This window comes from Danio rerio, chromosome 11 (assembly GCF_052040795.2).
Source record: "Danio rerio strain M-AB ecotype USA chromosome 11, GRCz13ab, whole genome shotgun sequence".
Taxonomy (NCBI): Eukaryota; Metazoa; Chordata; class Actinopteri; order Cypriniformes; family Danionidae; genus Danio; species Danio rerio.
This window is the reverse complement of record NC_141031.1, coordinates 3,302,372-3,328,800: the sequence shown is the minus strand read 5'-3', so window position 1 is coordinate 3,328,800 and position 26,429 is coordinate 3,302,372. Positions and strand designations below refer to the sequence as shown.

Genomic DNA, 26,429 nt, shown 5'->3' with positions numbered 1-26,429 from the left:
AGGAAGTCCATTTGCTAGCATGAGTCAAACAAGCCAATGCCCAGGTCCCCACAATGTTCTGATGTAGAGATATTGCTATTTTTAAATGGTTGCTAGGTTATACTGTTTTATTGCTATGGGGACATTTGACAGGTTAGTGATGATACATCAAAGCTTCTTGGCAATATGAGTGATCTTAATCAACCCCGATGTTTCTATGACAGTCTTTATGAGTGTCAAAAACTGGACTTGAACATTATGTATTCCTGGTGTTGGGTTGCGGCTGGAAGGGCATTCGCTGTGTAAAACAAATGCTGGATAAGTTGGCGGTTCATTCCGTTGTGGCGACCCCTGATTAATAAAGGGACTAAGGGAATGAACATTATGTAAAAATGGCTTGCTGTATTTTTTTTAAAATACAATGCTTAATAAGTGTAAAGGTGATACATGCAAAATGGCTTGCCATATCAGTAAAAAATATGGAGTTTAAGTCAAAAATGGCTTGCCTTATTTTGAGAAAAATAATGCTTAAAAATACTTATTGGAAAACTATAAGTCTGATAAACCTTAAAGATAGAGCAACAAAATCTAACACATCTAAATACAGCTTTTGGCCAAATTTGGGGCTTGTATATTTTTTTTAATCTATTTTATATAATTATCAAAATGTAATATTTAACATTTTTTATTAAGAAAACAATAAGTCTTATAGGCATGAGGAGATATAGCAACAATCTTGAATGCAGAAGGCACATTTTGACCACATTTGGGCCTTGTGGCATGAACGGTCTAGGAGGAGATACGTTTGTTTTCAAGGACATAGTATAACAGTATGTTGGCTTTCTCAAGCCAACATAACAATGCGAGTTTAAATTACATTTTACATGACATTTATTGCTGCACTACTGAAAGAAGCAGCAGGTAATTCACTCTGAATCTGCGTCTCATTTTGGAGTCTGCTACTGTCCACCAAAAGTCGCATTTCGGTCACAGGCGCATGCTGTGAGAGCCTTCCTGACTAACTGAATGAATGAAATACGCTGTTTTCCACAAAGGCAACGCAGAGTGTTATAATATAACTGGCTAAAGTGGCAGTGGATGGTTTAAAAAAACCAAAACAAAAGACAGACTTTCTGACACGTATTGCACATTTTCAAAGCAGAATATCTGACTTCATCATCGTTTTTTAGATAACAAGAATGTTTATTTGGCATGTTTCTGAAACATCTGCAAAATATTATGGTATTTTTATGCTTTAAAAGAGTTAAAAATTGACATACAGCACCTTTAAGTTACTTTTCAAAGAAACTAGAAAAGTAAATTTAATTTCAATTATGTAATTACTACTTACTTTTTTGAAGTAACTAAAAATTGTACAATATGCTATGTTCTAATGTAGTTATGTAGTAATTAAATACTTTTTTGACGTAACTAAGCATACTGCATCCAAAAGAGTTTTGTGCATTATTATTTACATTATCTTTTCTGATTTTCTGTTTCTCACCTGAAAGCCTGATGCTCTGAGCTCTTCAGACACGATCTGCCATGACTGCTCCAGGTCTTCAGCGGAGGTTTCCATCTCAGGTTTCTTCTGGCTACGCTTCTTTCGCTTTACTCTCTTCTTCTATAAGTAAAATAAAAAAAGTACAAATACTAATTTCTTGCAGTTCAACTACCACCAATGTAACAAAGTATTAAAGTCTGCATGAACCAGAAGCTGGAACTCTTTTTTTCATATTGTGACTGAGTTCCTAGAGCAGGGGTGGGCAAACTCGGTCCTGGAGGGCCGGTGTCCTGCATAGTTTAGCTCCAACTCTAATCAAAAACTACTAGCAATGTGAGCTAACAAAATCAATATGGCTAGTTTTGATTTCATATGTACTTTAAGAAAATAACGAGCATTTGAACACTTTTGTCTCTCACCTGCACCACCAGGTTGTTTCGGCCCTTGCAGAATCTTTCCAGCATCCTGAGGAACAGATGAGCCGACTCCACCAGATCTCGGAGAAACGAGCGAGGCTGCAATCGCTCGTCATACTTGCGCAGGAGAGTTAAAAAGATTTCCCTGAACTCCATCAGATAAAAGATATTACCTGCACACACCAGAGGAAATTAAGTGAGGGATAATCAATGAACTGCAGAGCATTAACTGATTTTAAATGCATGATGTTGAGGCAAAGAAATAGCTAAATTTAATGCAAAACTAATATATACAGTTGCAATCAGAATTATTAGCCCCCCTTTGAATTTTTTTTTCTTTTTTTAAATATTTCAAAAATGATGTTTAACAAAGCAATTAAATTTTCACAGTATGTCTGATAATATTTTTTCTTCTAAAGAAAGTCTTATTTGTTTTATTTCAGCTAGAATAAAAGCTGTTTTTAATATTTTCATAATTATTAGCCCCCTTTAAGCTATATTTGTTTTCGATAGTCTACAGAAAAAAAAATGTTATACAATAACTTGCCTCTATGTCACTTTAGGCTATATAGAAGTGTCTTGAAAAATATATAGTCTAATATTATTTACTTGTTATTTAACTTATTATTACTTATTATTATTATTATTACTTATTATTTAAATTATTTAAGATAAAATAAATCCGCTATAAGAAATGAGTTATTAAAACTATTATGTTTAGAAATGTGCTGAATAAATCTGCTCTCCATTAAACAGAAAACTAGGGAAAAAATAAACAGGGGGGCTAATAATTCTGATTAAAATAGTATTTTTTTTTAAATATATAAATATTACAAATATTTAGAGGAGCTTTTAATATATATTTTTAAATTGCCATTTACAGGGTTTATGCAGGAATCCTAAAGGTAATTTCAATACCGTAAGACTTATTAAAGACCTTCTCATAATATTTCAAGACATCATCACCACTTAAAATTCTAATCAGTTTCAAACCTTTAACTTAATAAACAGTTGTAAATAAACATTCATTCATTCATTCATTCACTTTCTTGTCAGCTTAGTCCCTTTATTAATCCAGCGGTCACACACACTCCTACACTAAGGACAATTTAGCCTAACCAATTCACCTGTACCGCATGTCTTTGGACTGTGGGGAAAACCGGAGCACCCGGAGGAAACCCACGCAACCGCAGGGAGAACATGCAAACTCCACACAGAAACGGAAACTGAGCTTAGATTCGAACCAGCGACCTTCTTGCTATAAGGCGACAGCACTACCTATTGCGCTACTGCATTGCTATTGATAATAAACAGTTGTAGTTAAATAAACCAATGAAGCACAACCATGCAACAAAACTCAGATAAGCTCGGAAGAAACAAACTTTGATAGAATAAATTACACGGTTGCTTTCAGTGACAGGCTTTAGCCACTGTTTAAACTCATCTTTCTCCAACCGTTGAGTACACAAACGTACAGTTTCCCATTTTGAAGTCTATTTTGCTCGATGGTTTCGCTAAATGTGGAGAGGGTCACATCACCTTCCTGCGTTTGTCGCAAATTACATGACATCACCCGGGCGAAGGAGATTTGCCAGAACCAATCATGTAGATTGAGAAAAATAAATATATATATGCTTTCTTGAAGTCAAACACTGCTTGAACAAATTTTAAGACCTCGTAAAAACGCGATTAAGACTTTTAATACATTTTCAGGGCCCTAATTGTCTAATAATTGATTTATCAACTTTTAAATACTTCTAGAGACCCCGGAGACAGCCTGATTTAGTTACCAATTTTCAATTTTCCATTTGTACTGTTTTATTATACATATTAAAATATTAGAAAAATCAACAATATATGAAGAAAATTACAGTATTATTTTATATGAAGTTGTGTTGTGTTGTAAGTGAACACACACAAACTCATACAGCCCAGTACATAAACACTGAAACAAAATCAAGACTTCCTAAACAGCACGATATCACCTCTTAAAAATATTGTTTCAGAAGAAGAGGAAAGAAAAACATACTCTTGATGACGCTGGAACTGTGGCGGATATTCTCATCCTTTGAACGATCCATTTCATTTACGGTGAGCAGCAGCTCCTGATAGGCCTTCAGAGCCAAATGCATCCTGAGGAGAAAAGATGATTGACACGTATTACATACAATTTACATACGCTCATTCGTTTATTTTCCTTCGGCTTAGTCCCTTTATTCACCAGGGAGCAGAATGAACCACCAACTTATCCAGCATATGTTTTACACAGCGGATGCCATTCCAGCTGCAACCCAGAACTGGGAGACACCCATATACATTCATTCACACACATACACTACGGCCAATTTAGTTCAATTCACCAATAGCGCATGTCTTTGGATTGTGGGGGAAACCGAAGCACCCGGAAAAACCCACGCCAACACGGTGAGAACATGATAAACTTCACACAGAAATGCCAACTGACCCAGCCGGGACTCAAACCAGCGACCTTCTTGCTGTGAGGCGACAGTGCTAACCACTGAAGCACCATGTTGCCCCTAAATTTACATAACGTGAAATATTTGTAACTTTTTTTTTTTAGGTCAAATGAGGATGTTGGTTCTGTGAAAATTGTTGAAATTTTTACAACAAAATTCCAAGAATTTTAGATATTCATGAGCTAATGATTATGTAAAGTCAATAATAAACAAAAAAATCGCACATTTAAAATACAGTATATTATAAAATACATAACAATCTATGCAGTTTTATATCTAAACAAACAATTTAATTACTTTTTTCGCGCCAATCGAAATGCATCACTTGACTTTACTGCGCAAGTTTGAGCCCGACCCGACCCTGTCTAAAATGACAGAAATTAAGCCCGAGCCCATCAGGTCCCGCTGGGTTCGGGCAAAGATCTTCAGCTCTACCCTGGGCATTGTAAACATCTTGTATAAACCAATGTTCATATACAAGAAAAGTTTACCAGACCTGCGAGACCAGGATGTGGCATCACTCTTGTCAGTGAGCATCATCTCATAGTAGTTGGTGATGTTCTTCTCAATGAAGTGAAAGGTGCGGATGGAAATAGTCTCGGACACCACATCCGGTTTGAAGTTTTGCAGACGGTTGAAGGCCATGAAGAAGGTTAAAGCCCACAAATAGTAGGTCTCATCATGCTGCTGGGCCCGTTCACGGATCAACCCCTCCTGGTGCACAAAACAAAAAATGAAGAAATAGCACAATCATGTCATATGTTTTTATATAAAGGCGACTTAAGTGGTTTAAGCACATTTGTGTGTCAGCAGTGTTAATATAGCCAGCCTCCAATGGTGAAAATTAATTCTTTTGATTTGTTATAATCACACTTGATAAAAACCAATGACTGTAAAAAATATGGACGACGCGACAGCCCTTTTTCCCATTGAACGCCTTGAGGGCAAAACGCCTGCTTGACGGGCACAAACTGTCGCAAAAGACTGCTGAAATTGGAGCCAGACATGCGCAGAAGGATTGTCTGATGGAGCCAGAGGAGGAGCCGCGAAAATGAGCAGAGTCGAGCTTCCAATCAAACGCTTTATGTAAAATCAACCACGCCCCCCGAACTTCTCAGCATGCGTTTGCTGTCTTATCAACACAAATGGATTTAATAGCGTTAACAAATATGAGGGTTTTATATATTCAATCGCGCCAGCTCCAGGCCGCAGCGCATAACTTACACGCGGCGTCGCGGGCTGATTCCGGCTCGCATGCGGCAGCGCCTGCTCGCTCGGCCTCCGCATCTGGCTCGATTGACTCGGGCTGGAATTGGGTAGTGAGTCCAGGCATCCGGAGTAGGTCCAGAAGAGGTAACATTAGTCAGTCTGAGCTCTAAGAGATAAGTCTCCGGCAGGCGAGAATCTAGCCGGAACTGTGTTTTGCTATCTGGGTGGCTAGGCGTGTATCAGCAAACTAATAAAGCCCGAAAAAAGCCCTGAACTTAGCGAATAAACAGTGTTCCACCAGATCATGTATGTCAGAAACTATAGTTTACTGCTAAACTCATTTTGTCATGGTAAAATAACACAGAAATCGAATAATAACATTTCAGTCTACTTCAGTCTCCTGCCGAAGCTCAGACGCCGCGCTTTGAGAAACTGTCAATCACAGCTGTCAATCACGATGACACGCCCAGCATTAAATTACTGCTAAAAACAAACTGTTTACAAAAATGAAGATCTGCACCTATTTCAGCACAATAACCAGTGCCTTAATCGACCAGAACCATCTTTCGGGACATTTTATTGTAAGTGTAATATTTTTTTTTATTTGGGCTCAAGTCTCCTTCATTAACACGGAGGAGGCGGGCTTTATGACTTGTACTGCAGCCAGCCCCCAGGGGGCGATCTAACGGCCGAAACCTTCACTCAAACGTAGGCTTGCGGCACACTTGATAAAAACAGTCTGCAGAAACAGTTTTATTGACATTCTCCCTTTGTTCGTGTCATCAGAGGATCCTCCACACTCAGCCCCCATTACTGAACAGCCCTTCATTCATACTACGTGACCATGCATACACACGAAAACACCACGCGTGTCTAAGCTCCAGGCTGTCAGCGGGTATTTTGAGCACAAAACCCCAGAAAGCAGTGCACGTCGGACAGTTTATCAGGGTTCTCAGTGTCTCACTATAGTTGTTGAACGTGATATTTAATTCATCTGTTACTATCTAATGTTCCTTCAGTCTTTTGAATCTATCAGGTAGCGTGTCACAGCGTCAGTACACTGCTTCAGTCTTTTACTTTCACACTTGTACTTAGTAATTTTAGTGTAAACCTCAGATACTGTTGGTTGGTTCCTGTTTGTTGTGCATCTTTTTTTACCAAACAAGTTTGGTGACGCCATTATAATGACACAGATCACTCAGCCTATTCAAGCCAGAGTCCTGCGGAAAAAGTGATTGACAGGTGGTAATCTGTGTGTAACTTTTCTTTGATTATCTTTAACTTATTTATGATTTGTTTATGAGTAAAACAAAGACCAAGCAGGTCAGGTAGTTGAAACGGTAGGCTACAAATAATTAATCGGTTATGAATTCATTAATTATTCATAAATATTTAATTCACCGCCGCCTATGATGATGATGCCATCGCCCATCCCGATATTTCACATTAGACATCATACAATGCCAAATTGGTGGAGATTGCCCAACCTCAGTCTAAACATAAAGCAATCCTGAAAAACTATATATCACTAGAAAGCTTACATTTTTTTTGTCTCTGACATACATAATTCTGACTTTCCACCAACAGGTTTGCTTATGATGAAGGTATCATTGTGGGAAAAAATATTTCTCAGCTTTTATATACATTTGAAGAAATAGTGACATGTCCAAAATTATTTATACCCTTTGCAAACGGTCACAGTCTATAGAAAAATCCAAAGTTCTCTACTATATCAAATAGTCCAAGCTGTTCCAAAGCATCCTAATTACCCTGGTTCATTGGAAACAGCTGTTTTAATCAACTCAACAGGTGAAAAAGAAGCTCTCTATGGTTGGTTTGTGGACAGTCATGGCTAAGACAAAGGAGCTCAATGAAGACCTGCGGCTGCGAATTGAGGCTGCTCAGGAATCAGGGCTATAAGAGCATATCTTAATGTTTGGAAGTTCCTGTAGCTACAGTGCAAAGTGTTATTAAAAAATACAAGATGTTGTGCACTGTGAAAAATCTCAGAGGACATGGTCGGAAGCTAAAAATGATAGCTGTGCTGGTCAGGAATATAGTAAAAGTCCAAGGACCACCACCACCAAGGCCATCTTGATGAATCTGGGTTCTGCTGGTGGCAATATGTCAAGGCAAAAGTCAAAATTCGCCAGCGGTATGAAACATTTCAGGCTTAAATGTATGTATATCTTTAAAATGAACCAAGCTTTAATCTATGCACCAAAGCGTTAAAGATTGGCATTATTTAAGGTAAACATGTTGTTTTCATTTCTATGTTTAAAAAGTGTATTTAATACAATTAAATCTCTAAATGGCACACCGAAAGACTTTTACTGATTTAGATGTTATCTTAATTACCTTAACCAGGTACATGAGACGATTATAGCAGTTCTCCAGGAAGTCGATGCAGAACTCTCGCAGGAACAGACGTACGTTTAGCGCAGATCGTCGATGGCTGTCCGAGTCTTTAGCCATCTGCTTGCGCTTGGGTACACGTCTCACAGCCTTCCCCAAGTCATGAGAATAACTCTTAAACTTGGGATAGAAGACAAAAACAAACAAACATGTTAATAACACAAAAGTATTTCTAAAACCATTAAGCGAAAGGGTCAAATTTGCAACAATGAAGTTATTGTGGTGAATTATTAGAATGGTTAAGGGTTATAGTAAATCATTAGTATTATTACATATTATGGTTAGGTTTCTGCAGGTATTTAATTTTCTTGTTGCGAATTACTGCTGAAGCCTTCACAATATTACAATATTAACAGGATATTGACCTAAACTGCAAAAAAGAGCATTGCTTTATTGTACATTCATGTTCAGAGCAAATAAATGTTTTTAATAAATATATTTTGCAAAAGGATGATAAAGTACAACAGGTGACAATCAAGTCCTAATATTAAATATTAGTTAATGCATTAACATGCAACAGTAAATGCTTGTTTTATTGTTTATTAAATGTTTAGTTAGACAGTAAACTAAAACAGTTAAATATATATATTTTTTAAATAACAAAAAAAAAATTACACTTACCCATATTATAATTATATGTTAAAGCCATTTAAAAACAACCAAATTGCATTGGTAGCTAACTAAAATTATTATTTTTAAATAATAAAAGGAAACTAAAATTACTAAAAATAAATAATTACACATGCCCATATTATAAATATATGGCATTGTTAATTAAAATCACAGTTGAATTTGCCTGGTCATTAACTATATTTACTGAAATGATTACGATTTTTTAATACGTTATTAAACATCCAATAAGAAATTAACATTAATAACAACAGTAAAAATTATTATTAAAATTATTTTTAAAAAATACAAATATATTATTACACTTACCCATATTATAATTATGTTAAAGTTCATTAAAAACAGCCGAATTGTATTGCTCATTAACTATATTTAATAAAATGTTTATGATTTTTTTAATGTGTTATTAAACATTAACTAAAAAAAATTTGATATAAAAATCAATAGTTAAAATTTTTTTTTTAAATAATAAAAATTATATTATAAATTTTATATAACTATAAATTAAATGTTATTTAAATATTTTTAATATAAATTACATTTTTATTTTAAAATAAATGATTACACTTACCCATTTTATAATTAAGTTTAAGTTATTTAAAAAGAAAACTATATTTAATAAAATGATTATAATTAATAAAATGCGTTATTAAACATTAACTGAGAAATTAACATTAAAATCATCAGTTCAAAATAATTATTAAATTTCTATTTTTTCAATAATAAAATATTAAAAATAAATGATTACACTTACCCATTTTAAAATGACATTTAACTAAAGTTTATTGGTCATTAACTATATTTATAAAATAATTACACTTTAATGCAGGTTTTTTTACACACAAATTAACAAATACCAGTCACAAAATGTCAATGATTAATGTAAAAATGTTGATGTTTGAAAATAAATTTTACACTTAAATTACTGTAAGTCTAAGTGTTATGAACAACCACTGCAAATACAACAATCCGAATATTTTTTAAAAGCACTCAAAAGTTTAAATAATAAATAATTATTTTGCAGAATATTTATGTGGTTATTTATTATTAAGTGAATATTTTAAATGATAAATTTAATTCTTAATCATTGGGATATATGTCCAGTTGTGGTAAATTATTCAAATATAAAATCACTATTTTCCATGAGAATAAATATTACAACACAAACAATTCCTATGAATTTTTAGCATCATTTGTTTTTTTGTTGTTGTTTTTTTTACTGTATTTTGAATCAAACAAATGCTTCTTTGACAAGAATAAGTGGCTTCTTTCAAAAACACTTACATTGTGAAGTCCTTGGTGGTAAACCACATCATTCTCGCCGATGGACTTTAGTCCTTCAATGACGTATGAGCCACGGAAACGAGAGTGTCTTTAGCAAGAAGAGAAGAGAATGGTTGTTACGATTTACTTCCTAGCCCTATGTAAGAGGATATAACCTACTGATGTGCAAAGACTCACATTTCCAAAACTGACCATCTGTTTTAAGAAAGTCTTGTGTAATCTGGGACACGCGTAATCAGATATGCTCTATAGACACTGTGCTTAAATTCGTTAATGGTTTATAATATAACTAGTTGTAATAATCCAAAATTTGATTTGGAAATATGGCTGAACTAGCAGAATCGTCAAAACATATTACAGTATTTTCTTTAATGCTCTAATGTTTATTTGAAGTCAAAATGATTAGCCCTGCTTGGAATTTAATCGGAGTTAATGAATTAACAAAAGTTCAGTAGCGGGGCCAAGCTCACCTTCCCTCGTCTACTATTTAGGGAAGGTGAACCCTCCCTAAACCGTTTGTCTCATATTCTCGCTCCCTCCCACCCAATTTCCCTCTAAAGTCATCCATTCATCCCCTACACACACTCCCTCCCCTCCCTATACCTCTTAACATCCCTCTCCTCTTCCACAGGCTGCATCGGGGGGAGGTCCTACGAGACCAAGCCCCCACTCTGAGTCTCCCTGGACAAGACTCCCTGATCAGCCGGTTCAACGATCATCCATACTTCTCTTCTCAATCTTTATAACTACCTACTTCTCTCAAACAGCTTGTAAATAAAGTTTCACAGGCAACGGTTGTAGCGTGGTCCCTGACAGTGAATTTCTTTTTTAAATATTTCCCAAGTGATCTTTGACAGATTCAGGAATTTCCCACTGTATTTTCTATAATATTTTTTCTTCTGGAGAAAGTCTTATTTGTTTTATTTCGACTAGAATAAAAGCAGTTTTTAATTTTTTAAACACTATTTTAGGTCAATGTTATTAGCCGCTTTAAGCAGTATGTGATTTGATTGTCTAGAGAACAAACCACTGTTATACAATGACTTGCCTAAATACCCTAACCTGCCTAATGAATCTGGTTAAGCTTTTAAAAGTCACTTTAAGCTGAAAACTAGTGTCTTGAAAAAGATCTAGAAAAGGATTATGTGCTGCCATCATGGGAAAAAGAGAAAAGAAATCAGAAATTAGAAGCTAGTTATTAAAACTATTCCTTAAATTAAAAATGTGGCTACAAATATAAAGTTAAAAATAAAATGGACAACAGGTAAACTTATCAACCATCTTGACCCATACCTAATATGAAGACAGCGTCTCACCTGGTTCCTCTCATTAGCGTGCGACTGCGCTTTTCCGCCGTCTCTTTCTGTCTCAGTAACTCCAGCTCCTGCATGTCTTTCTGTTTCTCTTGGGCTGAACGCATCTGTCCGGCACTCACCAAAAGCTCAGCGGTCTGCAAAAGTCATGTCAAAAACAATTCATTCAATTAGCAGAGGATTTTATCCAAACTTTCACACTTATTATAACTTCTGAATGAACTCTTCAGGGTTCCCACTGTTTCATGCATACCAGACACAAGGACTTTTTAAAGCACCATTAAATGGTGCTATATGTAAGTTTTTGACTCTTCTAAAGCAGTGGTCCTCCACCACGCTGCGGACCACTACCAGCCGGTGTATCAATTGGTACCGGGACGCTCAAGAAATCCTAAATTATTTCCGTTTAATTAATTATCTGAGTCAGAACAATCTTTTATTTTGAAAAGTCTTTTATTTTGAAAAATGACCATATTCTCTCGCTTGCATCTCGGTCACCTCAGCACCCAAATTTAACCCACAAGCAGTAAATGGAGTAAGAAACAGAAGTCTTTGGAAAGTTTTTTGCTGAAAGGATAAAAGGCCCAGTCAATGCAAATGACGGCGCATATCGAGTATTTCTAGAGTTTGCACAGCGAATGCTCTTCCAGCTGCAACCCATCTCTGGGAAACATCCATACAAACTCATTCACACTACGGACAATTTAGCCCACCCAATTCACCTGTACCACATGTCTTTGGACTGTGGGGAAAACCGGAGCACCCGGAGGAAACCCACGCGAAAGCGGTGAGCACATGCAAACTCCACTTAGAAACGGCAACTGACCCAGCTGAGGCTTGAACCAGCGACCTTCTTGCTGTGAGACGACAGCATTACCTACTGCGCCACTGCGTCGCCTGTATGATTTTCAAATTAAGAGTTTTTTTCATTCTGTTTCTGACAGAAGTACAGTACAACTGTGGTAATAACATCACAAACAAATTTCATTTGAAAAAAATATATGAAAACGCAATTAAAGTACTTTCAAGGACCTGTTTGTTTTTAATTACAGGCCTTAAATTCATACGGCTGAAAATAAACTACTTTTAAGAAGTGTGAGAACCCTGAATACTCTTTAATTATCAAAGACGTGTGTGCAAAATAAACCCCCTTATGTAAACAGTGCATCGTCACCTGATCTCTAAACATGAGAGAGATGATTTCCAAGATGTGGAAACTCCACTGCTGTTCGCTCTGAGCACACGCCAGGAACTTCAGCAGATCATCCAGTCCACTAATGTGAATCGCCCACAGCAGCTTATCATGAACACTGGCATCATCGTCCACATTCTGCACAAAAAAACAAAACAATTTGTTACCACCACATTAGCAGCAATGGCGTTTTTCATCGTAACACTGGTAATACACATTCAACACATCATTTTCAAACACAAGCATCTTAAAGACCTATTATGCCCATTTTCATTCATTCATTTTCTTGTCGGCTTAGTCCCTTTATTAATCCGGGGTCGCCACAGCGGAATGAACCGCCAACTTATCCAACAAGCTTTTTACGCAGCGGATGCCCTTCCAGCCGCAACCCATCTCTGGGAAACATCCACACTCACATTCACACACACACTCATACACTACGGACAATTTAGCCAACCCAATTCACCTGTACCACATGTCTTTGGACTGTGGGGGAAACCGGAGCACCCGGAGGAAACCCAAGCGAATGCAGGGAGAACATGCAAACTCCACACAGACACGCCAACTGAGCCGAGGTTCGAACCAGAGACCTTCTTGCTGTGAGGCAACAGCACTACCTACTGCACCACTGCCTCGCCCATTATGCCCATTTTACAAGATCTAAATAAAGTCTCTGATGTTCCTAGAGTGTTTATGTGATGTTTCAGCTAAAAATAAAAAACAAATAATATTTATAACTCTTTGAAAGTGTCCATTTTAGACTTTAATCCTAACCATGCCATTTTGATGATTGCTGTCTTAAATTCGAATGAGATTGTAGGAGTGTCAAAATTCGTTCGTTTTTTCAGTGCACCGTGTTGCAGACGCGGACAATTTGGTATCGGTTTAGTAATAATCATAACCGGTTATTATGTACTGACATTATTTATTTCATTTGCGCTCTGATCATGCGGCGCGGGAATAAATTTCCGAATAAAGCGCGGTAGCGGTCGGTAACTCTGGTGTTAATTTTAACAAGAGTGGGCGGTCTCACTCGCTCCCGCGCTGTGTGTTCGCGTGTATATATGTGTTTGGTGCTGTCTATGTTTGTGTATGTGTGTGAATGAGAGACAGTGTGGTGCTGTGCGTGTGTGTGTTTATACAGACAGCTTGTTATAGCCTCCCCTCAAAACATAACAGTGTATGGAAAGCATCGTCAATGCACCGAGATATCGAATTGAACCGAATCAATCACATGATAATCGTAACCGAACCGAGAGATCAGTATTGGCTCACACCTCTATGAGATTGTGCTCTTTTTCAGAAGAAGGCGGAGCTATAAATGCCTATGTGTCAGCATAGTGGCAGATTCAAAACAAAACTAACGTTATCACTATGAAAACTCTACTGGTGGACGGCTGCTTCTCACTCGCTGTTTATGCTAATGAGGGAGTGATCGTCACTAATGGGCGGGGCTTTCCCCTTTCCTAATGACACATACAAAAGGAGAATGCCAATCAAAGTGTTTCTGCAGAGTGTTTATATCAAGTGTGATTATAAATAATAGATTTAATTAATTTTAACACAACTGTGTTAAACCCCTTATAAATTTCCAAAACAGTGTAAACTTGACTAACTGCTTCACTTCCACTTTAAATCGGACTACTCCCAAAGATTTGAAACTCTTTTAAATAGTTTGCAAGTTCAGGAAGTCAATAAATATTAAGGATATGTGGCCTAACGGTACAGCACGCGTCTGTGAGCAAGTCTAATTCTGTAAACTCTCACCTTTTCCTCATATGGGTCGGCGGGAACGTGCAACACATTTCTGACCAGCAGCAGAATTCTCTCAATCAGTAAATTATCTTCTTCATCTCTTTGCTCCCAGTCCTCAAGAAAGACAAAACATGACAAGTTTAGGAAGACATTTTCCAATCAAACCACACCTCCTCACATATGAACAGATGTGATCCTCACCAGCTGCAGAAGGTTGTAGAGTGTTTCGCTGAGCACAGTAAAGACCTTCTCATCAGCAAACGCCTATGAAAACACAACAAAAACATCAGTGTGTTGCGGGTTTTATAGTGTGCTGAACGCATGGATCTGGATTGGACAGACAGCCAAAAGCATTTGGAAGAGGTTGAGATCAGTGGGAGAGGAAAGTTCGGTAACACTTTACTTGAAGGGATGTTCATAAGACGGTCATAAAACTTTTATAATCATGACATGGCATGTCGTAATTATGAATGAGATTTTCTGCACAAAACTGTAAGGCTGCAAAAGGTGAACCGCATTATAGCGCGGGACCACTGTACAACATAACCTGCTATTGTCTTCGTCATGACAACTTAACATTTCCAAGACAACAGAATAAACATGTACAGTTGAAGTCAGAATTATTAGCCCCCTGAATTATTAGCGCCCCTGTTTATTTTTTCCCCAATTTCTGTTTTAGGAAGACTGTTTCAGCACATTTCTAAGCATAATAGTTTTAAAAACTCATCTCTAATAACTGATTTATTTTATCTTTTCCATGATGACAGTAAATAATATTTTACTAGATTTTTTCAAGACACTTCTATACAGCTTAAAGTGACATTACAAGGCTTAACTAGGTTAATAAGGTGAACTAGGCAGGTTAGGGTAATTAGTCAAGTTATTGTATAACGATGGTTTGTTCTGTAGACTATCGGAAAAAAAAAATAGCTTAAAGGACCTAATAATTTTGTCCCAAAAATGTTTTCAAAAAAATTAATAACTGCTTTTATTCTAGCCGAAATAACACAAATAAGACTTTCTCCAGAAGATAAAATATTATCAGACATACTGTGAAAATTTCATTGCTCTGTTAAAAATCATTTGGGAAATATTTAAAAAAGAAAATTAAAATCAAAAGGGGGCTAATAATTCTGACTTCAACTGTATGTCATGAGCCCATTAAAAATGTGAATTCTACCTCCTTATAGGCCTGAAGGTATGATGTCACTTGCAGGAAGTGATGTCGGAAGGCTGGATCATCTGGAATTTTTCCAAAGCAGAGCAGCGCTGGCTGGGTCAGGTTCACCATTAGCCTGCCAATGATTTGAAACCGTCATCAATCTCAACTTTTATGATGTTTTGAATTAATCATTAATAAAATAAAAATTGCCCTTGTAATCTAAAATTGAAATCTGAAAATGCTCTTCCTGTTTGTTTCAAGTAAATTCTCAGACTTGGGCTGTTTCTCAATTCCAAGAACGCAGAGAACGGACTTGCGTTCTTGTGGAGAGCGGTCTTGCCAGGTGTCCTCAGAAGAACGAACTCAGGAGACCGCGAGGGCAGAGAACGCGTCCTTTGAGAAATGGGATGCTGCGTTCTTCCTGATGGTCACGTGACCTTCACGTGTTTTAAATGGAAATTATTTAAACATTACAGCACTAATACAACGATTTATTGTTTCCCCCCTCTTCAAAATATATACTTTGTATAAAAACATTATAAATATATGTTGCACAATATAAATAAAACAAATTTTAATACGAATTTCAGCAAACAAACACCCTTAATGTGTTTATTCCTTTATTAAGATATTCATGATAATGTTTACTTTCACCGTTTCATTTAGGGAAACTCCTGAGGTAAATAAGTAATATCTCTGAACTTTAATAATAAATCTAAATAAAATGCTGCGCTTCCCACCTCCAGTCGCAATGACTTCTGGGACTTCCAGAGCGAGTTCGGTGCTCAAGTCTGCATCGGTGCGTCCTCGATATCAAGATCACATCCGGGAAGTTTCACGCGTCCTCCGTAATTGCGGTCTTGATTATTGGAACTGAACTTAGGCAGCTGATGATGACGTTGCACGAGAACACGAGCACGCAAGACCGCTGAAGAACGCATATTGAGAAACAGCCTAGGTCTGTCTGAGGTATTGGGCGTGGCTAACATTTTTAACCACGCCCCTCCAGCTGTCAGTTTTGACATGGTAAGCAGGAGGAGTCTGTTAGGTTGTAATAACTCTCCCCAAACCCCTTACTCGACCTTTCTGAATAAAATGCCTACTTTACTGCATCCAATCAGCTCGCAGTAGGAAAAACAAGCCACGCCCACTGTTGTCCCATTAAATATCCCATTTCTCTATGAGCTGCATCACAATACGAATAAAAAAAGGTTGCAGCTTCCGGTTCATACAGACTTTAAATAATTTGTGAGTTAAAATGCTGTCAATACAATAATTAATGAAAAAAATACTAAAGTAACGAGCTCAAACACCTGATGCAGGCATCGAAGAGTGGTTTGTCCTGCGTGTGCTGGGTGATGATGGGTAAAAGGTCATTCTGGAGGATCTGTCCAGCTCCCAGCTGCTGCCGGATGTCCCTCGCGTCATCCTCATGTCTCAGGTAACGAATCAAATCCTTCACGCTCTCTAGAAACCAAAATAACACAACTATGAGGGTCACAAGACACCAACAGTTTTGCGCTTTTATTTTGATAGCATTTAAAAATGTGCTGTTCATTTCAGTTTAGTTTTCATGATTTGGTAGACAATTAGGTGTGCACTATAATCACAGTTGAAGTGAAAATGATTCGCCGTTCTGTACATTTTTTTTTCTTTTTCAATTATTTCCCAAATGATGTTTAACAGAGCAAGGAAATTTTCACAGTGAGTCTGATAATACTCTTTTCTCCTGGAGAAAGTCTTATTTGAATTATTTTGACTAGAATAAAAACAGTTTTTAATTTTTAAATCCAATTTACGTTCAATATTATTAGCCCCCTTAAACTATATTTGTTTTTTGATTGTCTTTAGCAGGGGTTCTCAACTGGTTTGGCCATGAGACGCAAATTGTTACATGGTCATCAAGCCGCGACCCAAATTTTTAGGAACTACAATACATTTTAATCTCCCTGTGTTCACGTGGATTTTCTCCGGGTGCTCCGGTTTCCCCCACAGTCCAAAGACATGCGGTACAGGTGAATTGGGTAGGCTAAATTGTCCGTAGTGTATAAGTGTGTGAATGTTTCCCTGAGATGGGCTGAGGCTGGAGGGGCATCAGCTGCGTACAAATGTGCTGGATAAGTTGGCGGTTCAATCCGTTGTTGCGACCCCGGATTAATAAAGGGACTAAGCCGACAAGAAAATGAATGAATGAATACAATTTTAGGAATTATAATTAATTTGTATTTATTTGTTAGCATTATAAATCATAAGAAAATCACCAAGACTTGTCATTTAACAAAATGTGTCAAATTATAGTAATATTACAAAGTAAAAACGACAAATACTGTAAACAGTGGTTAGGAAAGGTTCAATTACCATGAACTAAACTGAACTGTTAATAAAACATGTCTGGTTTCTAAATGTCGTGTTAATTTAGAAGGTTTCGTGCTCTCTTGTGAGAGCACCTTGCTACTTATGACACACTGACGCTTAAACTCTTTTTTGTCGTCAATATATGTAAATCCATACTTTACATATTCAGAGTCGTACTTGCGCTTCGACATATTTGTTGCTATAATTAAATGAAATTTCACATGTCAAACGGTAGGGTTGTCGTGCACACATTTCAAAATAAAAGTCAAAATAAGTTTAAATTTAAACTTTTGTTGGTTTTTTGACCACACACTCTGTGACCCACTGAAAATGTTCCCGAGACCCACCAGTTGAAAACTGTGGTCTATAAAACAAACCACTGATATACAATGACTTGCCTAAATACCCTAACTTGCCTAATTAGGCTAGTTAAGCCTTTAAATGTCCCTTTAAGCTGAATACTAGTGTCTTAAAAAAGATCCAGTATCCTTATTATGTGCTGTCATCATGACAAAGATAAAAGAAATCAGTGATTAAAACTATTATGCTTAGAAATGTGTAAAAAAAAAAATAAAATTTCTGTTAAACAGAAATATACAGGGGGCTAATAATACGGGGGGCTAATAATTCTGACTTCAACTATACATAAATACAATTAATCTTTCTTTAAGTTATAAACATTATAATTTCTTGTGTCCGAATGCTTTAGATTGCTTTGACATGCTCACTCAGTCACATACCTTAAACTTTGCTATAAAATAACCTTACAAGATACAATTATCATATTCAAAATACACAGGATCATGCACATTTCTGCAGTGAAGTAGGTTTGACCTATTGGATTAAGCATTACCAAGGCAGTCTGGTTCTTTGTGGTAAACGTCTCCCTCCAGATAACCCAGCGCACTGCATGTGGCCAATAACTCACAGTTCATCATGTACAAGTCCATGCAGCACTTCTATCTGAGAGAATAACTGGGTCCCAATCTGAAAAAGAGAAAAAAATATCAGAATAGAAATCGCACATGGGGAAATGATATTGATAATAGCTGGACAGGTTTCTAAATGATTTACAGCCGTGCTCTTGAAACTCAGTCAGTGTACTTTTAACTATTTTTACATTTTGTACAGAATGACCCTACATACGTAGTTTATTTTGATTTATTTTTCATTATACTTTATCTAATCATCTAAAAATAATACAATTCACTTAACTAGATATTTTAATTATTTAATTTGATTAATAAATTAATAATAACTGCAAGTCAATTGTTTCTGATCGCTTAATTGCAGGAAATTCATAATAACTACTATTAACATTGTATAAAAAATGATGTGTGATGTATAATTTTTAAATGAAGATTGAACTTTAAAAATGGCTTGTGCATAATCATTGAGCAGGTTTTGTTTTACAGAGAAATTGGCCTAAAAACAAGTTGTAATTCGCACTGAATAATCAAAAAAATATATATAATTTTTATTTTATGATACTGATTTTCGGTCTCTAAATCAATATCCCTCTTCTTTACGTTAGAAAAGTCTCTGAAAACTGGAGATCTTGTAAAAATGTAATTGATCAAGTGGACATTTATTATATTTCAGTGAGAGTTTCATCTCGTTTTTAAGTCATTTTACCTTTAATATAATTGCAACCTGCTTAATAACTACACCCATTTAAAAAGAAGCAATAGTTAAAATCAAGATGCATTAGTATAAAAGCAGCAAACAAATAGATTAAAAATAGTTTAAAATAATCAATCCATTAAATAATAAATAAACAATGCATTTTCCAAACTAAAATATTAATCTGGCTGACATGTTTATCATGTTTTGACAGTAAAAAAGCTTAAATTAACAATTAATCGTATAGTTTATTTCACCCAGAAATAAAACCCAGGTCCATAGCCAGCTTGATGAAAGGGGTGGTTCTTTTTTTTTTCTCAAAAAGTGGACCTTTTTACAGTTATACACCTAATTTTCTGTTTAATTATGAGATTTAAATACGTTTTAAACACAATTTTTAGCTGAATGAGCTTGTCGGAGAGACACAATAACCACACTTTTTGAAGTACCAAAAATATAATATATATATATATATATATATATATATATATATATATATATATATATATATATATATATTTAAGATTTAGAACAAAAAAAAAATGAAAAACTACAAATTTTTAAAATACAAATTTATTACAATATATATCATTATAAAAATAATTGTTTTAAATTAAAAACAAGCCTGTTGTTATTTATTAGGCAAATTATAAATAACACACTGGTCAGCACATTCATCTTTCCCCAGTCAGAATTTGCCCATTTGAATAATATTAATAAATAATAATAAGAAATAATAATAATAATAACAATAATGTAGAGCTAAACAATTTTTCTAGCCTCTCTTGAAAAAACAAAAACAAACAAACAAAAAAAAAACAGTAAGTTTGAAAATTCATTGGTGTCAATTGGGAAATCTGGTAAGCTAAAACTGTCCATATAATTAGTGTGTATGGGTGTTTCCCAGTGATGGATTGCAGCTGGAAGGACATCTGCTGCAAGAAACATATGCTAAGTCGGCGGTTCATTCCACTGTGGCGACCCCAGATTAATAAAGGGACTAAGCTGAAAAGAAAATTATTTGATGGGTTTTCGATGTATTATTTTTACTATTTATGATGGGCTGGCAGTCAAAATAGGACAAATGAGCTCATATATGGGACAAATTCTTGACCTTTGTCTGTGAGGGGTGGGTCTTTCAAACCACCCAAACCCCCCCTGGCTACTTAACCTAAAGAAACTTTTAAAAATTAAATTAATTAAATTAAATTTAAAAAATGAAAAAATTTAGATACCTTGAAATAATTATCAATATTAACTATTATTCTTTTATATTTATATACATCTTATTTTTATCTTGATCACTTTTGGTCATATTGCATATTGTCAGGCAATACAAACATCCCTTCGAAAATAAATAACAAAACACTTGCTTTAAACTTTCAATATTTGGCTCTAATGATACACATTTACTCTAAATAACACAATAATATGCAAATCACAAGAGTTAAAGAGGAAATATCACAAATGAGAGAGATGATTTTAAATATTATAATATCTTGGTCTTTACAACTAACTTCTGACACTTGAAATCGAATCATAAACCTTCACGTTCACCCAACTCAAATCAATTAGGTTAACTCAATTGTGTTTACAAATTTAAGTGGATTGAACATAAAACAATTCAGTTACCCACAAAAAATAACTGAAAAAAGTTGTGTTGATTCAACTCATTTTAAATTAGTTTGAACAAGCAGCAAAATACCTTTTCTTGAGAGTTTACATGGTAAATGCCTACGTAAATATACACATTTGTGTATCCTTGTAAACATATTGCAATATTATGATATTAAATATATGAAAAACACAAATTAACGTTACACGTAACATATATAAACACGAATATACTCATGACGTTATATACAATATTCTACACACGACGGCTGTTTAAACTTCACACAATCAATATCTAAAACTTGCCAAATGTAAATATGAACTTGTGTGTGTGCAATATTTACAGTGTGTAATAATAAGATATATAAATTAATGTATAATGTATGCTACAAGATATCATATTACTGCGTTATGCTAAAATATAAAAAGCCAATCATACATACCAGACCATATCAACGATCGCAAATCTCCAAAACCCGTCACATTGAACACTATGGCTTATCTACTGGCTGCCAGATAATGGTTTAATAACTCTCATAATTAATCTAAAACTCCGTCCTTATGATTCACCGCGACAAAACATGTAGCTCGGATGGTGGAAGGCGCGCTCATCAGGCCGGAAGTGACGCCAGATCTTTCGTACTTAAAGGAGCCACGGCTATATTATGTCCGTCAGCTTGAAAATTAATATACAAACACAACTTCTCCCCTCATCAATGCTAGATTTGGAACAACTGTAATATTTTGTACAAACATAAAAGCTTGTTCTCAAAAAATTGGTTTGAAATTTTTTTTTTTGGTGGTACAGGTACTGAATTCCCTAATTAAGAATGTTTATCACATTTAAATTTTCCTGTATCCCATAAAGAATTTGCAATGGTCTTAGCCACTATTCCCCTAAGTATTGTCTCGCTATGTAAAAGTTGCTAATATTCAGGTAATATCTCATTGTTACCCCACACTGCTGAAAAATCCAGCTTAAACCAGCCTAGGCTGGTTGGCTGGTTTTAGCTGGTTGACCAGCCTGGTTTTAGAGGGGTTTTAGACACTTCCAGGCTGGTTTCCAGCCATTTCCAGCCTGATCTTAGCTGGTCAGGCTGGAAGTGACCAGCTAAAACCATCTAAAACCAGCTTGACCATTCTGGATTAAGCAGGACATAGCTGGTATTGGCTGGGCTCCCAGCCTGGCTAGGCTGGTCAAGCTCGTTTTAGCTGGTCATCTCCCAGCCTGTCCAGCTAAAACCAGGCTGGAAATGGCCAAAACCCCTCTAAAACCAGGCTGGTTGACCAGCTAAAACCAGCCAACCATGCTAGGCTGGTTTGAGCTGGATTTTTCAGCAGGCCAGGGAGAAAACCTAAATGGCAAAGGTAAAAACATAAGATACACAAGACACACTGTCACAAACATAAACTACGGACAATTTAGCATACCCAATTAATCTGTACCACATGTCTTTGGACTGTAGGGGAAACCAGAGCACCCGGAGGAAACCCACATCAACAATGGGAGCACATGCAAACTCCACACAGAAATGCCAACTGATCCAGCCGAGGTTTGAAACAGCGACCTTCCTGCTGTGAGGAGACAGCACTACTTAATGCTCCACTCTTCCTTAGTCATTTCATTCATTCATTCATTCATTCATTCATTCATTCATTCATTTTCTGCCGCTTTTCTGGGGCCGGGTCGCAGGGGCAGCAGTCGTTGGAGAGAACCCCAGACTTCCCCCTCTCCCCAGACACTTCATCCAGCTCCTCCGGGGGTATCCCAAGGCGTTCCAAGGCCAGCCGAGAGACATAGTCCCTCCAGCGTGTCCTGGGTCTTCCCCGACATGCCTGGAACACCTCTCTAGGTAGGCATCCAGGAGGGATCCGAAACAGATGCCCGAGCCACCTCAGCTGACTTTTCTCGATGTGGAGGAACAGCGACTCTACTTCGAGCTCCTCCCGGGTGTCAGAGCTCCTCACCCTATCCATAAGAGTGCGCCCTGCAACCCTTCGAAGGAAACTCATTTCGGCCCAAAAAGCTCATGACCATAAGTGAGAGTAGGAACGTAGATTGACCGGTAAATCGTGAGCTTTGCTTTTCGGCTCAGCTCCTTCTTTACCTCAACGGACTGGTACACATTTATTTTTTCTTTTCTTTCTTCTCTTGTTTAATCCTTGTTGTAAAAGCATGTAAAATAGGCCTACTTTTGCTTTATAAAAAAACTTGACATGCTTGCTCTTGTTAATAAAGCGTAGCTCATAATAATAGAACACTGTAAAGTCTGCTGTAAAGTCAAATGGCCAGCAGGGGGCGCCATTAACTTACAGTTGATATTTGTTTCTCAACTGCTTCGGTATTTTTCTCCATTCATCATTCTCCATCAAATCTAAAGTGTTACCAAAATAAAGTAAATATTACAAATTGTCTTTTCATGCAGACTTTAAGATGAGCGTCCAGCACTGATGTCATGGTCAAGATTCACCAGTTTACTTGGAGCCTTATGAGAATAAGTTCCTAGTCATGTAGCAGGGGCTGACAGGTCCTAGTCTCACATCAGATTTGAGATTCTGACAGCTGCTTGAGTCCCACAGATGCCACAGAGCCTAAAACTCTCATTAAATCTCATTGGGTGTGTGTCTTTTTGATGCAGTGTCTGTGTTTGCATGTAGGACTGACCTTTATCTTCAGCCAGTGGCACTTATCTTCAAGATGCACCTTTTGATCTAAGATGCTTAATTCCGCATTCAGATTAAGAATAAACAATCATGTCGTGTGAGTAATAAAACACGGTGAAAAATAACGTTCTTCTTCTTCTTTTCCAGCTTATACTTGCACTGTATATCTCAGCGGTGTCCAAACTCTTGCATAGTTTAGCTCCGACTTCCTTTAACACACCTGCCTGGAGCTTTCTAGCAAACCTAGACAGAGCTTGATTACCTGGTTTAGGTATGTTTAATTGGGGTCGAAACTACAATATGCAGGACACCGGCCCTCCAGGACCGAGTTCGGACATCCCTGGTATATCTAATCAGTATTAACCCTTGGTCAAATTGACTACTCTTTCATTATGTTCTGGGCTGTTTTTGCCCCATTGACTTCCATTCTAACCACATTTTTTGATTGCAAAGCCATGACACCAAATAATCACGCGTTCTTGATTGTTGGTGGTTTTCCCTGTTGGGAAGAGGTCAAACTCCTAATTTGTACTTTTGAACATCAGTTGGCACCATTAACCCTTTAGATAGGCCTGTGCAAAAAAAGGGTCTGGCTTTTATATGGAGTTTCATAGAGTAAAACAACAGATTTTACAGTGTGTGTATAAAGACTCTTACTATGTTCTGAGAGATGAGGAGCTTATTTAGATTTTCTCAAACATGTCAAGTGCGCAAAGGTCTCTCTTACACTCTCTCTTACACACACACAACTTCATATAAAAGCTGGAAACTAAGCTTTCGATATGCCTTTTGGGGCACCACGGTGGTGCAGTGGGTAGCCCAATCGCCTCACAGCAAGATGATTGCTAGTTCGAGCCTTGGCTGGGTCAGTTCGGGTTTCTGTGTGGAGTTTGCATGTTGTCCCTGTGTTGGTGTGGGTTTCCTCAGGGTGCTCCGGTTTCCCCCACCAGTCCAAAGACATGCGGTGGGAGTGAATGGATGTTTCCCAGTGTCTCTCAGAGTTGCAGCTGGAAGGGCATCCGCTGCGTAAAACATATGCTGCATAGGTTGGCGGTTCATTCCGCTGTGGTGACCCCAGATTAATAAAGTGACTAAGCCAAAAAGAAAATGAATGATTTACCTTTTGATGACAATTAGCTTAAGTTAAATGCATATTATAGAACAATGAAAGTGTTTTTTTTCACCTTGTATGCATATAAGCCTATTTTTGGAGACCCCTAAAACCATAACATGTTTTTTATTATCCATAATAGGGGCACTTTAAGAAAACGCTTAAAAAAAAAAGCTAAGAAAAGCATCACGTTAAGGTTATTTTTAATAATTCATTTTATTTTCCTTCGACTTAGTCGCTTTTTTCATCAGGGGTCACCACAGTGTAATGAACCGCCAACTTATCCATATTATGTTTTACACACTGGATGCTTATCCAACTGCAACCTAATACTGGAAAAGACCCATGCACATTGATTCACATACATACACTACAGCAAATTTAGTTCATCCAATTCCCCTATAGCGCATGTGTTTGGACTGTGGGGGAAACCGGAGCTTTTGTAGGAAACTCAACACGGGGAGAACGTGCAAACTCCACACTGTTGAGGTTCGAACCAGCGACCTTCTTGCTGTGAGGTGACAGTGCTAGCCACTGAGCCACCGTGCCACCTTTCTCAATAATGTTGATTCATATTTTTTTCATTATATTCTCTCCCATATTCTTCTCCACATTTTCTATTCAGTCAATGCCATTTTTTAAATTAAACTCACCGAACGGAAAGTGCCTTGAAAACCTTGATTACTCGCTCATTTCCTCAAAAATAATCTAATGCTCATCAGCGTTTCTGAACGCATCTCTTGTCATCTCCAGGAGCTGTAATTGATCTTGCACTGTTCGTTATCTGTGAAGACGTGCTGAAGGATTCACAATTGTTTCATAATGTTGGAAACATATCAACATTCTGTGGCTCAGTGGTTAGCACTGTCTCCTCATAGCAAGAAGGTCACTGGTTCGAGCCTTGGTTGAGTCAGTTGGCGTTTCTGTGTGGAGTTTGCATGTTCTCACCGTGTTGGCGTGGGTTTCCTCCGGGTGCTCCGGTTTCTCCCACAAGTCTAAAGACATGTGTTATGGGTGAATTAAATAAACTAAAGTGGCCATAGTGTATGAATGAGTGTTGCAGCTGGAAGGGAATCAGCTGCATTACACATATGCTGGAATAGTTGGTGGTTCATTCCACTGTGGGGAGCTCTGAAATAGATACTAAGCCAAAGGAGGAAACATATCAACAGATACAATTCTGAGTTATTTTAACCCAAATTTAGTAAAGTATGAACCATAAATTCAAATGTTGGGTTATATTTGGTCCTATAAATGTAATAAAAAAATGGCAGTTGGTTTTATTTATATTTTACCAAATATTGGTTGAAAATAACCCTGTATTGGGGCATCAAGACATTGTGCTGCCCATTACGCTACAAACCAAAGAAGAGGGCTCCCAAAATGATACAAACCATACTTCAGCCTCCACATCAAAATTCCTGAAAGCAAAGAAGGTCAAGGTGCTTCAGGATTGGCCAGCCTAGTCACCTGACATGAACATTATTGAGCATGTCTGTGGTAAGATGAAGGAGGACGCATTGAAGATGTATCCAAAGAATCTTAATGAGCTCTGGGAGTCCTGCAAGATGCTTTCTTTGCCATTCCAGATGACTTTATTAATCAGTGATTTGAGTCAGAGATGTATGGATGCAGTCCTCCAAGCTCATGATGGAGTCAGACACAATATTCATTCTGTCTCCACTGCAGCAGGACTTTATATTCTATACTGGACATTATTTCTGAT

General features: G+C 36.9%; 1 protein-coding gene across 1 annotated transcript in view; it reads right to left on the bottom strand.

Annotated features, from left to right (window-relative positions):
* The window catches only part of timeless (timeless circadian clock), a 37,590-nt gene extending 16,044 nt beyond the window's left edge, over nt 1-21,546 (bottom strand). The window contains 14 exon segments of the mRNA NM_001278600.2: nt 1,484-1,603; nt 1,903-2,072; nt 3,929-4,032; nt 4,873-5,090; nt 7,944-8,120; nt 9,915-10,002; nt 11,231-11,364; nt 12,402-12,557; nt 14,187-14,288; nt 14,376-14,438; nt 15,355-15,469; nt 16,650-16,803; nt 18,545-18,678; nt 21,372-21,546. Of these exon segments, the coding sequence (NP_001265529.2) occupies nt 1,484-1,603; nt 1,903-2,072; nt 3,929-4,032; nt 4,873-5,090; nt 7,944-8,120; nt 9,915-10,002; nt 11,231-11,364; nt 12,402-12,557; nt 14,187-14,288; nt 14,376-14,438; nt 15,355-15,469; nt 16,650-16,803; nt 18,545-18,641 (1,698 nt within the window). The 5' untranslated portion in view covers nt 18,642-18,678; nt 21,372-21,546.
* Nucleotides 21,547-26,429: the final 4,883 nt, after the last annotated feature.